The 13,273-nt window shown below is 61.8% G+C and overlaps 1 protein-coding gene across 1 annotated transcript in view; it reads left to right on the forward strand.

Annotated features, from left to right (window-relative positions):
- Positions 1-12,346, forward strand: part of NKD1 (NKD inhibitor of WNT signaling pathway 1) — a 59,288-nt gene extending 46,942 nt beyond the window's left edge. The window contains exons 5-10 of the mRNA XM_054570239.1: positions 3,143-3,249; positions 4,647-4,742; positions 8,834-8,981; positions 9,383-9,467; positions 10,882-11,009; positions 11,769-12,346. Coding sequence (XP_054426214.1) covers positions 3,143-3,249; positions 4,647-4,742; positions 8,834-8,981; positions 9,383-9,467; positions 10,882-11,009; positions 11,769-12,346 — 1,142 coding nt within the window. The remainder of the gene's footprint in view (positions 1-3,142; positions 3,250-4,646; positions 4,743-8,833; positions 8,982-9,382; positions 9,468-10,881; positions 11,010-11,768) is intronic.
- Positions 12,347-13,273: the final 927 nt, after the last annotated feature.

Raw genomic sequence — 13,273 nt, forward strand, 5'->3', positions numbered from 1 at the left:
ACCTCTGCTGGCCATTGGGCAGGGGACAGTGAGAGGTGAAACGCCGCCTCTGGCGGGGCTGTGGGCACCGACTGTCCACGTTCCTGGCCCGCAGCGCGCCGGGACGGGATGTCTCCCAGGCCTGCTACCCGTCTGTGCCCAGCCCCCTGCTGGGAAGGGTCTCCCCCTCCCCCTTGGGTGTCTGCGTGGTTTCCTGAGCCGGGATGGGACGAGGGGCCTGCTGGTGAAGGGAGGACAGTCCAGGCCACCGTGGTCTTTGGAGAAGACATGTGAAGGGGCAGGGGGAATGTTTTCCCCTCCCTGCGAGAGGAGAAAGGAAGGGGGGGACCTGGCAGAGGACAGGCTGTTTCTGCTCAGCGGACAGGAGGGGGCTCCCGGGAAGGAGAGAGCAGGGACAGAGGTTTCTTTTCTTTGGGTTTTATCAAGTGGAACTTGAAAGGCAACATTGAACCTGAAGGTGGTTTTCTGATAACTTCCCTTTGAACTTGAAGTTTGGTTTCGATAAGCCTGGCCGGCTTACATCTCCAGCCAGGACCTCTGCCGAGGGAGGCAGCAGCTTTGAAGATGGAGCTGGCCTTTGTTTTTCTTTCTTCTTTTTCTTCTCTGCAACCCCCTACCCCGCACTCCGGGGTGGCTGGGGGGCCGGCGGTGAATAGAGGATGTTGCAGGTCACGCCAGCGCTGTGTCTCCTGTGGGGCAGCGTTCGGGCAGAGGGATGATTTGGATCTGGGATGTTAGCTGGGACCATGGCTCATTTACATTGTTTGCAAAGCTAGCATTTAATGAGCACTTACTGCATGCAGGCCCCTGTGCTCGGTAGGTGCTCTTCTCACTGACCTCCCCTCCCCCCATCCCAGTAGCCCCGTGAGGGGGAGCCCACTTCATCCCCGTGTTACAGGTGAGGAGACTGAGACCCAGAGGAGTCAGGTGCCTGGCCCCAGGTCCCCCAGGTCTGTGGCAGAGTCAGGATGTGAGTCCAAATATGCCCTGTCAACCTGGACCCCTCTGCTGAGCTCAGCTGCGCCTGCCGGGGGTGCCGGGCGCTCCCGGAGCTCAGAGCTTCTCTTAGTGCTGGGGATGGGGCCAGACACGCCCCAGTTTTTCAGACAAGCCTCTCAACCTTCTTGCCATCTTTTAAATGAGGGCGACCATAGGGTCTACTGCTTTGCGGCCCGGTAGACGTGGCAGTGTCCAAGGATGGTGGCAGCCCAGCCCAGAGGGCACCGGTAGGTTTGGGCTGGAGGAGTCAGGGCGGCTCAGGCCGTGGGCTAGAGGCCCACCTGACTTCCCTGGGTTCACCGTGACCCTCCTGGCTGTTGAGGAGGAGCAGGGAGCAAAGGACTTGGTTGGATCCACTGTCACAGAAGCGGTCAGTGGCCTTCCCTGACGACTCCCAACAGTGAGGGTGCCTGGTGCCCCCACGCTGCGGTCCCCAGCCGAGCCCCAGTAGCTCTAGGGAGTCGCTGCCTTGCTGGGGCGGCAGCATGGGCTGGGGGCTTCCTGCCGGCTGTTCAGGAAAGGGAGGGGGCCCCTGGGCCCAGCAGGGCACGGGGGGAAGGGGAGCCGGAGCCTGTCAAGTCAGTTGTCGCTGTGACCTTCCTGTCCCTGCCAGACAGGGCTGGTGACCCGGGGCATCCTTATCTTCAGCCTCTCCCTCTGTGTCCTGCTCCCAACCCTGGGCTGCCTGGTTTCGAAATGATGCTTTTGTGTCCTTTTGTATTTTGAGAAAACTTAGCTACCAACTGGGCTGACTCCCCAAAGATTATGTGGGGCGAGGACAATACTCCTGACTAGTGGCGGGGACCCTGCGTGTGGGCCCTGGGCCCTGGGCTCCATCACTGCGTGTCAGATCCACACAGGAGTCCTCTGGGGAGGGGCCTGTTATCCCCATTTTACAGTCGCGGAGCCCGAGCCACCTGGTGCAGCTACGTGACCCGCTCCAGGCCACGCGTCCTGTCGGGAGGCTGGGAACGCAGGCTGAGTCCCGCTGCCCAGAATGGCTGAGAGGTGCCGGGCCTCCGGAACCAAACCAGGAGCGGCACTGGGGTGCTCATAGCACGAGCCAGGCTGCTTGGGTGCCAAGCAGGCAGCCTCTCCGTGCCTCGCCTTCCCCATCCGGAGAGTGGCGCTAATAACAGCCACCGCCTCAGTGGGCGGTGCTGAGTCAGCACTGTGTCGGGCTTGGCGGCGTGAGAGGTGAGACAGGACAGCAGAGCCGCTGCCTGGGGACAGCTGAGCGGATCTGAGCAGACGGGCGAGGGCCATGAATCTGTTCTAGAAAAGCATATTCCCAGGCAAGCCCGCATCCCCTTCTGCAGGCAGAGATGGGGCTGAAGTTTTGATTGAAAGAACCGAAGACCCTCGGAGGCCAGGGCGCAGGTCAGGGATGATGACTGCTCCCCTGGGCCACCCTCCGGGCACTTCTTGGGGGTGTTCACAGGACAGCGGGGTGCACAGGCCATGGGCTTTCATGCCCACCCTCCTCACCGCTCCCAGAAGGACACACACAGGACCATGACCTTGGGCAGGCAGCTGGGCCCGCAGGGCAAGCAGGGCTGAGCGTCAGCCCCGGGGTCGGCTTGCTCCTGAAGACAACGCCTGTGCGCGTGTTCACGGGCGTGCGTGTGCTGGCGTGCGCGTGTGCCGCTCCCTCCGCCGCCCGTGTTGAACTGTGTGCTGCCCCGCCTCCTGACCGTGCACCAGCGGGCTGTGTGCTGGGCCAGGCGGGCGGCCTCCTTGAGGTGGCCAGTGTCATCAGCTCGGGAGGCAGTGAGGCTGTGGCCGTGACCCTCGGGGCTCCAGTGTCAGCCCTGTGTCCCCAGCCCCTGCCCTGGCCTGCACTGCCGTGGGTGGCTGCAGTCTGCCCACGTGGGCTTCGGGGCGGGGCGGAGACTGGAGCTGGGGTGCACCTGGGTGGCCGCATGGGCGCACCTGGGGACGGGGTCCCCCAGAGCAGCTGGACAGCCCTGGAGGGCAAAGCGACACAGACTCCAGCAACAGGCAGGGCGGGAAGGGGCCCTAGCGCCCTGGCGGGCCTCCACGCAGGCCTGGGACAGGAACACAGTGTGACCCCGCAGCCCCGCCCCCACGCGCGGTGGGGCCTGGCCTGTCCTCACGCGTCCTCGCCTGCCGTCCTCCACAGTGGCACTGCCTCCCGAGAAGACCGACGGGCTGGCCAGTGGAGATGAGAAGAGGATGGATAAGTCGAGTGAATCTTGCCCGGGCTCCAAGAAGCAGCTTAAGTTTGAAGTGAGTTTCCTCCCTGGCGTGGGGCCTGGGGAGAAGGGCTTTCTTTCCTCGGTGGCGTTTCTCGCAGAGGCCGCAGAGGCCTGTCCCGAGGTGAAGGCCGCTCGCCTCCCGGGTGGACGGGAGAGGAGGGCCCAGGTGGGCGTCTCACTTCCTTGCAGGCCCCAGAAGGGCTGTTTCTGGAAAGGGGCCGGCTGCAAGGGGCGCTCGCCTGCGAAGTGCAGGTGGCGGGGTGGGGGGTGGCGGGGGGAGACCTGCGCACATGACCGCGGTCGGGGGCGGGGATAGGCGCTCAGCCCGTGCCTGTGAGTGTCCCACCCGGGCTTTCTCCAGAGCTCAGCGGAGGGGCCGGGGAGAGGGGGTTAGGCAAGTGCTGGGTGTGTAGGCTTGAGTGTGTGGGCGTGCGTGTGGGTGAGCGTGTGTGCAGGTGTGTGTGTGCGTGCGTGCGTGCGTGCGTGGGGAGACCCGTGTGCAGGGTGAGTACCGGGCCTCCTGAAGCAGCGCCTGGCGCCTCAGAGCGCGGAGCAGGCACTTGGCAGGAATCAGAGGGACGTGTCACACCTGAGGGAAGGCCGACTTTGAACTCAGCGTGGGCTGCCCGAAACTGCTGGCGGAAGCCGGCTCTGAGGGCACAGGCTGGGGGCAGGGACGCCGCGCTCTGTCACATTCGTGCCAGCGTCCTGAGGCCAGGCACCACCCTCCCGTGGGGGCCGAGCCTCCCCTCGTGCCCTGCCGACCCGGACAGGATGTGGAACAGGATGGCCTGGAAGCGAAACCTCGTGGATCCTGAGGGCCACGTGTGGGCTCTCTTTCCCCGCACGGCCATCCTCCTGGAACTCTCTGTCTGGGGTCCAGCCGGCCCCTGCAGACTCCCCACCAGCGGCAGAGCTCCAGGGGCAGAGCTTGCACGTCCCCTGCTCACTAAGAGTCCCAGCGGTGAGACCCTTCGGGCTGTGGGAGCGGTGACTTGAAGTCATCGTTATATGAATCACTACCAAGACAACAGCAGCGGCTGCCGTTGGCTGGGTTTTCTATGAGCCAGCCAGTTCCCACACTTGTTTCCGGTTCCCCCAGAGGGGACCCCGGACCCATGGGTGTGCACACAGGTGTGAGTGCGTGTGTGCACGGCAGCCTCCAGCCTTTGGGTCACGTGGCATCTGTCTGAGGCCACAGAACCCTCTCCAAGACCCCCGCCGTGCCCCCTTGGCCTGCGGGGACCCACGGACTGCCTGGCGCCCCGGCAGGCCCCTCTGCCCCGCCAGGCCTTCCCTGCCTGGCCTGGCCTCTCTCCCTGGTCATTACTCTGCAGTGGGGACGTGGCAGCCCCTGACCTGGCCTCTGGGGGTCCCAGCCAGCCCCTGGGTGACCAGTCATGCCCCGTGTTGTCTGTCTGTGTCCAGGAGCTACAGTGCGATGTGTCCGTGGAGGAGGACAGCCGGCAGGAGTGGACCTTCACGCTGTATGACTTTGACAACAATGGGAAGGTCACCCGTGAGGTGAGTGCGCCCGCCTGGCCCCTGGCCGCTGGCCATGCCCTGGGCGCAGGGGCTTTGGCCACGTGCCTGGTTACTGCCACCCTTCCCGTCTGATGAGGGGGTCCTGTCCCTAAGGGTGACTGGAGACGGAAGCCGTGCAGGGTGATGGCGTGGTGGGGACAAGGCTCCTGAGAGCTTCGGTGGGAGCTGGAGGCGTGTCCCAGGACTGCCCCGCGAGTGGGGAGAGGTGTCAGAGAGGAGGGGCTTTGGGGCTCCCCGGGGCGGACAATACTTTCTTCTCCTTTCTTCTCTGTGGCCCAGAGCTCTGGGGTGCGCTGGGAGCACCCAGGCCGCCCCCGTCCCCGCCCCGCAGACAGTCTGCCCGGAGTCGGGGCAGGTGGGCACACAAAGGCCCCGCCCGAGGCCCTGCAGCGGCTTTGCCCGGGGCCTGTGCTTCCTCCCCGCCCCCTGCGTTCTGCGCCTCTCCCCGCTCAGCCCCCTCCCCGCCCCTCTTCTCCCCATGTTCCTCCACCCCTTCCCCCTGTCTGTGTCTGCATACTGCGCACCTACTGTGTGCATCTGCCACGTGCTGGGTGTGAGACCACAGCAGGGATCCGGCCTGACGGTCCCTCGCCTGTGGCTTTGACTGTCTGATGAGGGAGGCAGATCCCCAACAATTACAGGAAAATTGTAAGGCGTGACATGTTCGGTGAAGGAAATAACAGAGTGGCAGGGCAGGGATGGGCGGGGCGTCCAGGGAAGCCACGGGGAGCAGTGACGTGGGGGCCGGGCCGTGCGGGGTGCCGCGCTGGGGATGCTGGTGCCCCCTGGTGCCGTGGCCGCTTCCGGGGCGGGGGTGGGCGTGGCCACAGCCCGGAGCCAGCAGGGCGGGGCGCGTGGCAGGGCCTGAGGCTCTGACTGCAGGTGCGGATGGAGCCCTGCAGGGCTGGTGGCCTGAATTACCGCTGAGGCCGCCTCCCTGCTGCTCTGGGCCTCGGGGTCATCCCTTCTGCCTCCTTGTTTCTTTGCCTCCCTGCTCCACTCGGACATCCTCTCCCTCCCCAGCAGGCCTGGATATTGGCTGTGGGACCCGTTACAGATCTGCGCAGAGTCTGAGTGGGCCCCCTGGCTCCTCACTCCCCGGCCCGCCACCCCCTGAGCCCACGCATGAGGGTTTCAGGGCTGTTCCCAGAGAGCGCCGGAGCTCTGCTGTCCCATGTCCCTGTGCTGGTTCGGTGATAGGTCCTTTCTTCCCCACAAAGGGAGCAGGGGAAGCCACCAGAGTGGGGAAACGCTGCCGCTTTCTTCTCGTATCTATGGTTTTGGGGCATGAGAACCAGGGAGGGGAGGGAGCTCTGAGTGGCCTTTAGTCGCTCAGGACTCTTTGGGGTGTGAGGGACAGAATCTCGGCACAAACTGTCACAAAGAGGACCGTGCTGGTGCATGGCAGGGAAGTCTGTCCCCGGTGCTGACCTTGGGCCCTGACCTCGGGCACAGTTGGGACCTGAGGCGCAGTGTCTTCCTGTTCATCTCGGTCCTGTTTCCTCTGCGTCCCTTTATTATCAGATAGGCTTTCCCCGCGGCAAACGCAGGGCGGCGGTCGACGGTTTTAATCGGCACCCCGTCCTGTCAGCAGCTCCCCAAATTCAGAATGTCAGCAGACACTCTGGGACCAAATTTCACTGGCCCCGATGGAGTCATGGGTCTGGCCCTGAACCAGTCATTTCTGCCATGGGTCTCTGACGCTCTCAGTGGCTGGTCCTGGGTCCACGTGCCGACTTCCCCACCTGAAGGAAGTACCCGATCACCCGTCACGCGTTAATTCATGTGCTCGGCATTCCCGGTCACCTGTCCTTTGTGCCAGGTTCTGTGCTGTCCATCGCATTGATTTTCCAGCTGGCTGTGGCTGGAGTCTGCTTGCTCATAGACCCCAAATAAGCTGGGACCCACTGGGGTCACACACTGGGGTCCCAGGCCTGGTGTACTATGCCGGGGGAGGCTGGTGGGGGGCCTCAGTTTCCTCATCTGTAAAATGGAGAGAACGATGCCTACGACGGTGGGGGGTCAGGCATGGCTGGGCAGAGAGGAAGGGAGAAGGGGGGTTCTCTGTGGGCCCCCCAGAGGGTCTGGGGTCACCAAGAGAGCCAGCAAGTCAGGGGCTCGAGCCTGGGCGTCAGCCTGGCAGTCCCCACAATCCCAGCCTCGCCCATACCCCCCCACCCCCTGCCCTGCCAGAGGGCTTTGTTAAGAATTAAATTAGCACAGGCAACAAAAGTAAAAGTAGATACGTGGACCTATGTCGAAATTTAAAACTTCTGCGCATCCAAGGACACAATCAACAGAGTGGGAGAAAATACTGGCAAATTCTCTGATAAGGGAATAATACCCAGAAGCTGCGTATGGAGAGCTCCTAAAATTTAACATTAAAAAATAGTAATTTGATCCAAAATGGGCAAAGGACTTGAATAGACAGTTCTCCAAAGAAGATATGCAAATGGCCCCTAAACACACAAAAAGATGCCCCACATTGCATCCTTAGAGAAATGGAAGTCAGAATCACCGTGAGACCCTACCTTCCGTTCGTTAAGATGGAAACTATGAAGATGGGCAGAAAATAGCAGGTGCTACGGAGGAAGTGGCGAAACCGGAACCCTCGTGCATGCTGGTGGGGATGTCAAGTGGCATCGCTGCTCTGGAAAACGGGATGGAGATTCCTACACAGGTTATACATAGAATTCCTGTATGGTCCAGCAATCCCACTTCTCGGTATATATCCCCCCACGTCAAAAAAAGGGTCTTGAAGAGCTACCTATACCACCCGCGTTCACGGCAGCATTATTTGCAATAGCCCCAAAGTGGAAGCAACCCAAGTGTCCACCAACAGGTCAATGGGAAAGCCAAGTGTGGTCCATGCAAATAACGGAGTATTATCCAGCCTTAAAAAGGAAGGAGATCCTGCCACGTGCTATATCATGAAGAACCGTGGGGACGTGCTGCCCAGTGACAGAAGCCAGTCACAAAAAGACAAGCCCTGCGTGATTCTGCTCCTATGAGGTACCCGGAGCAGTCCGTCCTAGAGACAGAAAGCAGAATGGTGGTTGCCAGGGGCTGGCGGAATTGGGGAACGGGGGACTGAAAGGACAAGTTGTTGCCGGTATCAAAGGTTCTGAAATTGAGCAGGAGCTGGACCTGGCTTCTCTGAGATGCGCCTCAGCCTGCATTGTCATCGGGCAAGTCAGCTGAACGGAGTGGCTGCCACTGGCTGGGGGCGGAGCCAGCGCACACACCTGCCGAGCCTCGGCAGTGGGGGAGGGAGGGAAGGCCGGGTCTGTCTGTGTCCAGGTAGGGTCTCTGGGCAGATAACTGGCCCTCTATGGCCATGGCTGGTAGGCAGCCAGTACCATTTCCAGAGGTTTCCAGCATTACATCACGCAGGAAGCCGGCCCTCAGACCACGACCGTATGCGTGCCCAGAGCAAGGGCAGGCCTGGTGAGGGGGGCCTCCCTCCCCAGGCAGAAGTCTCTGAGAGGCTACACGCACTGGAGCCCACCGCCCAGGGGAGGGGCTCCCCAAGGCCCAGAGAGAGGAGGGGGCTTGGTCACGCTTTCGCAGCGGAGTTTATTGATGGGGTTACATCTGCTTTTCTGGTTTTCCATCAGAGATCTGCAGAGATGCCACGGGTGCCTGGTCCACTGCTAAGTTCCCCTGCTGCTGTGTGCTGTGTGGGGACAGCGTCTACCCCTGGAGCTTCCCCTGGGGCCGGGAAGGTGGCTTGACCTGCAGTGGGCAGCCCAGGCTGGGGCACGGGGGCCCCAGGGTGGCCCTTAACCCCCAAGGGCTGAGACTTTGCGCAGGCAGGTTCCGCACAGTCTCCCCCAGGGCGCTGGTGTGGCTGAGCCAGGGGCCCATGGCTGCCACCTCGCCACCCTTCCCTCTCCCTGCTCCTCGGACCCCTCTCATGTGGGCCTCCACACCCATGCCACTGCCCGAGGCCTGGCTTTGGGGAACCAGAGGGGCTCAGCGTTTCTGGTTTCAGCAGGCCCTCTGATTCCTGTTTGAAAGGCACTGTGGCTGAAGCCCGTGTGCTTTCTGCTTCCCTCCCCACCCCCCAGGACATCACCAGCCTGCTGCACACCATCTACGAGGTGGTCGACTCCTCCGTCAACCACTCCCCGACGTCCAGCAAGACGCTGCGGGTGAAGCTGACCGTGGCCCCCGACGGGAGCCAGGGCAAGAAGAGCATCCTTCTCAACCATCCTGGTGAGGGGCTGGGGGTCCTGGGCGTGTGCACTGGGGGTGGCTTGGCGGACAGGCGGGATTGGAGCAGGTCCTCGCAGGGGCAGGGTTTGGATGGGGAAGGATTCTAGATGGGAGGCCCCGAGTGAGCAAAGCCTGGGGCGGCAGGCGGCTAAGGCAAGGGCCTGGCTTGGCAGGGGTGGGGCAGGGCGGGCAGGGCCTCGAAGCCCAGCCGGGGTGTGCACAGAGGAGCTGAGCCGGACAGGTAGCTGTGAGACCCCTCTCGCCCTCCTGGCTCTGACAACCCTGGCCAGCTTTCGAGGGGCCGGGCGCCCGGCAGCTTGGAAAACCTGGGCAGGACCAGGAGGCCGGCGGGCACGGGATCGAGCCGTGTGTCACCAGGCTGTTTCTGGGGTGGGACTCAGAGCTGCAGAGCGCCAGGCCCAGAGCGGAGACCAAGCCCGCCGAGGAGCTGCGCAGCTGGGAGAAGAAGCAGCGAGCCCCGCTCAGGTACGGCGGGCGGGGCGGAGGGGCAGCCAGCGCAGCGCCTACCGTGCACCCGCGCCCTAGCGGTCCTGGGAAAGCGGCTCCGTCTGTGCTCTCTCCCAGGGCCACGATTTCAGGAGACAGGCGCCCAGGTTTCAGTTTTTTTAAATAACCAAGGATGGGTCAGCATTGCCTTATGCAAACGCGTTTGGCGGCTGTGTGTTGGAATTTCGCATTTGCTGGGTTTGCAAAGTCGCTCATATTGTCCTCCTTCTGTGTTACATTTGGGGTCTGGGCGGCACCTCAGTATTTAGCGCGTTGGTATTTCTGCAGGTAGAGGTACGAATGTTCACACGAAGCAACACAAAGACTGTAGAACCTTCTTATATACAATAGGCTTCAGGCTTTTGGGACTTCAGAGTTGTGGGTAAGGTTGCAGCTACCTTTCACCTGGTGTTAAGTTTTTTTAAAAAGAATTTTATTTATTGATTTTTAGAGTAAGGAGAAGGAGGCACTAATTTGTTGTTCCACTTGTTTATGCATTCATTAGTTGATCATTGTGTGTTCCCTGACCTGGAATCGAACCTGCAACCTTGGCGTATCAGGTTGATGCTCTAACCAACTGAGCTACGCGGCCCGGGCTGGTGTTATTTCTTTAACTTCAAGGAAGGAAGGGAGAGTGGGAAGGAAAGAAAGAGACTGTTTTTAAAAAAGCATTGAGTACAACATGGTAAAAATAACACTGCTACCTGAGACACAAGGATATGCTACCACTTGTTGTGAAAATGGAAGGGAAATATCTGGATTTTGAGAAGCGGGAGCATAGGAACAGAGGGAACGGGGGTGCGGGGGATGCAGCGTGACGTGGGCAGGAGGTTCCCAGGCTGGCTGCAGGTGTGGGGGGCTGTGCTGCGCGGAGGGGGAGGCAGAGGGTGGGGTGTGGGCAGGTCGCGGAGGCCCTGAAGGGGAGGGGCGGGGAGCCGGGAATCACCCCCACCACCACCCCAGGAGGAAGGGCCCACTCTGGGCTCTGGCACAGGCTAAGGAGTCTGCCAGCCCCAACTGGGATGGCCTGGGCCTTCTGCTGCTCATACCCCCGGGAACCAGGCAGGAGTGGCAGGCGCGTGTGATTGGAAGCCCGGCTTTGGGACATCCCGAGGTTTTGGGCGGTAACCCCTGTCCCTTGCTTTGGGTCTGTTCAAAGCAAAGTCCCTCTCAAGTCCTCCCAGAAGGCCCAGGGAGGCCAGTCAGGGAGTCTGTCTCCATTGATAGGAAGAAACGGAAGGAATGGAGGTCGGAGGACCCGCCTCCCCAACCAAGACCCAGAGGGCAATTAACAGAGGGTCCAGAAGGATCTGTCCCGCGGCTCCCCAGCCGGCTGCCAGGCAGCCCGCTGGGGAGCCGGGGCCACCCACTCACGACCGCCTTCCCGCGATAGGTTCCAGGGTGACAGCCGCCTGGAGCAGCCTGGCTGCTACCACCATTGCGTGGACGAGAACATCGAGAGGCGAAACCACTATTTAGATCTCGCTGGGATAGAAAACTACACGTCCCAGTTTGGGCCTGGTAAGGGGGGCGGGAGCCGGGGTGGCCAGGCCAGCAGGTGGGTGGGGCAGGGAGCGGTCACGGTCCCCCCTGGGCTGGGGGAGGGAGTAGCGTGGATGGGAGCAGGCGAAAGATGTTACTGGAGGATCCGACATTAGAAACGTTAAAAATACCAAAGTACTGTAACACCCGTACAAAATGAGCCCAATCGAATAGCACTTGAGAGCTTATAACACAACAAACACCACACCCCAGCCCACCCTCCCTGCTCCCTTCCCTTGGCTCTTCCCCCCCGCGAGGACCCCCACTTCTCTGTCAGCTCTGGCCTCTCGCTCTTGCTAAGCTAAACGGAAGCTGCTCACCCCAGCTCTCCTCTCCCTCCCCTCCCTCCCCTCCGAGGCCTCGTTTCCCTGTGGGTCACGCCTGCCCACAGTTCAGGACTACGCCTGCCGGTGCCCCCTCCCCGCTGCCCTGGCCTCAGACAGCCATCGGCCTCCGTCCCCCTCTCTTTTGCAACTCTCTCGAGGCAGGAGAACTATTTTGAAAGCCCGAACAAAGAAATAGTTCTTCCCACTTAGCAGATGGCAAAGTTCCACTCCGGAGTGGTTTCCTCCAAGAGCTGGAGGAGGCAGGGAGGGGCGATGGGGGACACTCTGATAAGGAACAGCTGGCCCTTATCAGGCCAGGCAGCCTGGGGACTGGGGACGGGGTGATTTCTGGGGCACCGTGCAGCGCCGCCCACAGGAGGTGCCCGTTCACTCTCTGTTGCATTGTTCCCAGGCTCCCCGGCCGCGGCCCAGAAGTCAGAGCTGCCCCCCCGCACCTGCAACCCCACGCGGTCTCGCTCCCACGAGCCGGACGCCGTGCACCTCCTGCACCGAAAGCCCCAAGGCGCAGACCCAGGCTCCTCCCACTGCCCTGACGCCCCCTTCGCCAAGGCCTCCGAGGTCCAGCAGCGGCTTCGGGGCACCCAGGACGGGAGCAAGCACTTTGTGAGGTCCCCCAAGGCCCAGGGCAAGAGTGTGGGTGTGGGCCACGCGGCCAGAGGGGCGAGAAGCAAACCCTCTCTGGGACCCACTGTCCCTGCGGCGTCCCCAGCCGCCCACCTGGCCGCCGGCCCGGCCCTTCTCCCTGCCTTGGCACCCCTCGGGCACAAGAAGCACAAGCACCGAGCCAAGGAGAGCCAGCCGGGGGGCCGGGGCCTGCCGGCGCCGCTGGCTGCGGGGGGGCGCGACCCGGCCAGGGAGCTGCCCGCCGTGGTGGTGTTCGACGGCCCGGCCGGCCCGGCGGTCCAGAGACACGAGCATCGCCACCACCACGAGCACCACCACCACCACCACCACTTCTACCAGACCTAGGCCCTCCCGCCGCGCCCCGCGCGGGAGCCGCGCCCGCCTCCCGCCAGCATCCTTATTCTATTAATTATTGTTATTATGACGATTATTGTTATTAATAATTATTGTTACTCCACTAATCTTCCGCTAGCCTCCGTGTAGAAGATCTATGGAAACACAGAACTCAACTTTTATTTATACGGGCGGGGACCACATGACTCGCCCCGGGTGCGGCCCTGGGTTTGGCAGGGGCCTGCAGGCGGCAGAGGCCCCCGCGGCTCCCGGCTGTGGTTTCCACGCAGGCCTGTGTCCTCCCCAGCCCCGCCCCATGGGGAGCCCCTTGGCCAGAACTCCACCCCACCCCATCTCTTCCAGAGACCCTCGAAATCTCCGAGAAGATAAACAGCTGCTACCTCTTAGTATTATTCTGGTTTTATTTCGCCCTGAACTGACTATAACATGCTCCAAGGATTTCGGCGGACTGTGGATACACCATCTTCCTGGTTGTTGTGTTTTCACGTCCCAACCTGGGACCCTTAGCTGTCCTTTCTGGAGCTCTCGTTCCTGCCTTTCCAGGGGGTCACGCCCTCGCCCCAAGCGAGTCCCGTCTTTTCCGCCACGCACAACGTGAACATACACTTCTCCTTTCCCTCCTCCTACTCTTCCTCACTTCTTTAGAAAGATACACACATTTCAAGACTGCCCCTGAACCCAGGCTTCTCACGGGGGAAGCCTCCGGAGAGGGAACCAAACCCATGAACACGGGGGGCTTCCCAGGGCGGGCAGCGGGCTGTGGCTGGCTGTGCTGGAAGACGGGGAAGCCTGCGTCCTGCCCTCAGCAAGTCTGTACTCCCGACGGGGTTTTCTGACAGCTCTCTGTACCTATAGCTAGGCGCCATCTGTCCATTTCTATGTATCTTTCTATAAATATACACTCTCAGGTACCTTTCC

The sequence above is a fragment of the Pteronotus mesoamericanus genome, unplaced genomic scaffold (assembly GCF_021234165.1).
Source record: "Pteronotus mesoamericanus isolate MK-2021 breed Mesoamerican mustached bat unplaced genomic scaffold, CSHL_Meso_final contig_202, whole genome shotgun sequence".
Classification (NCBI taxonomy): Eukaryota; Metazoa; Chordata; class Mammalia; order Chiroptera; family Mormoopidae; genus Pteronotus; species Pteronotus mesoamericanus.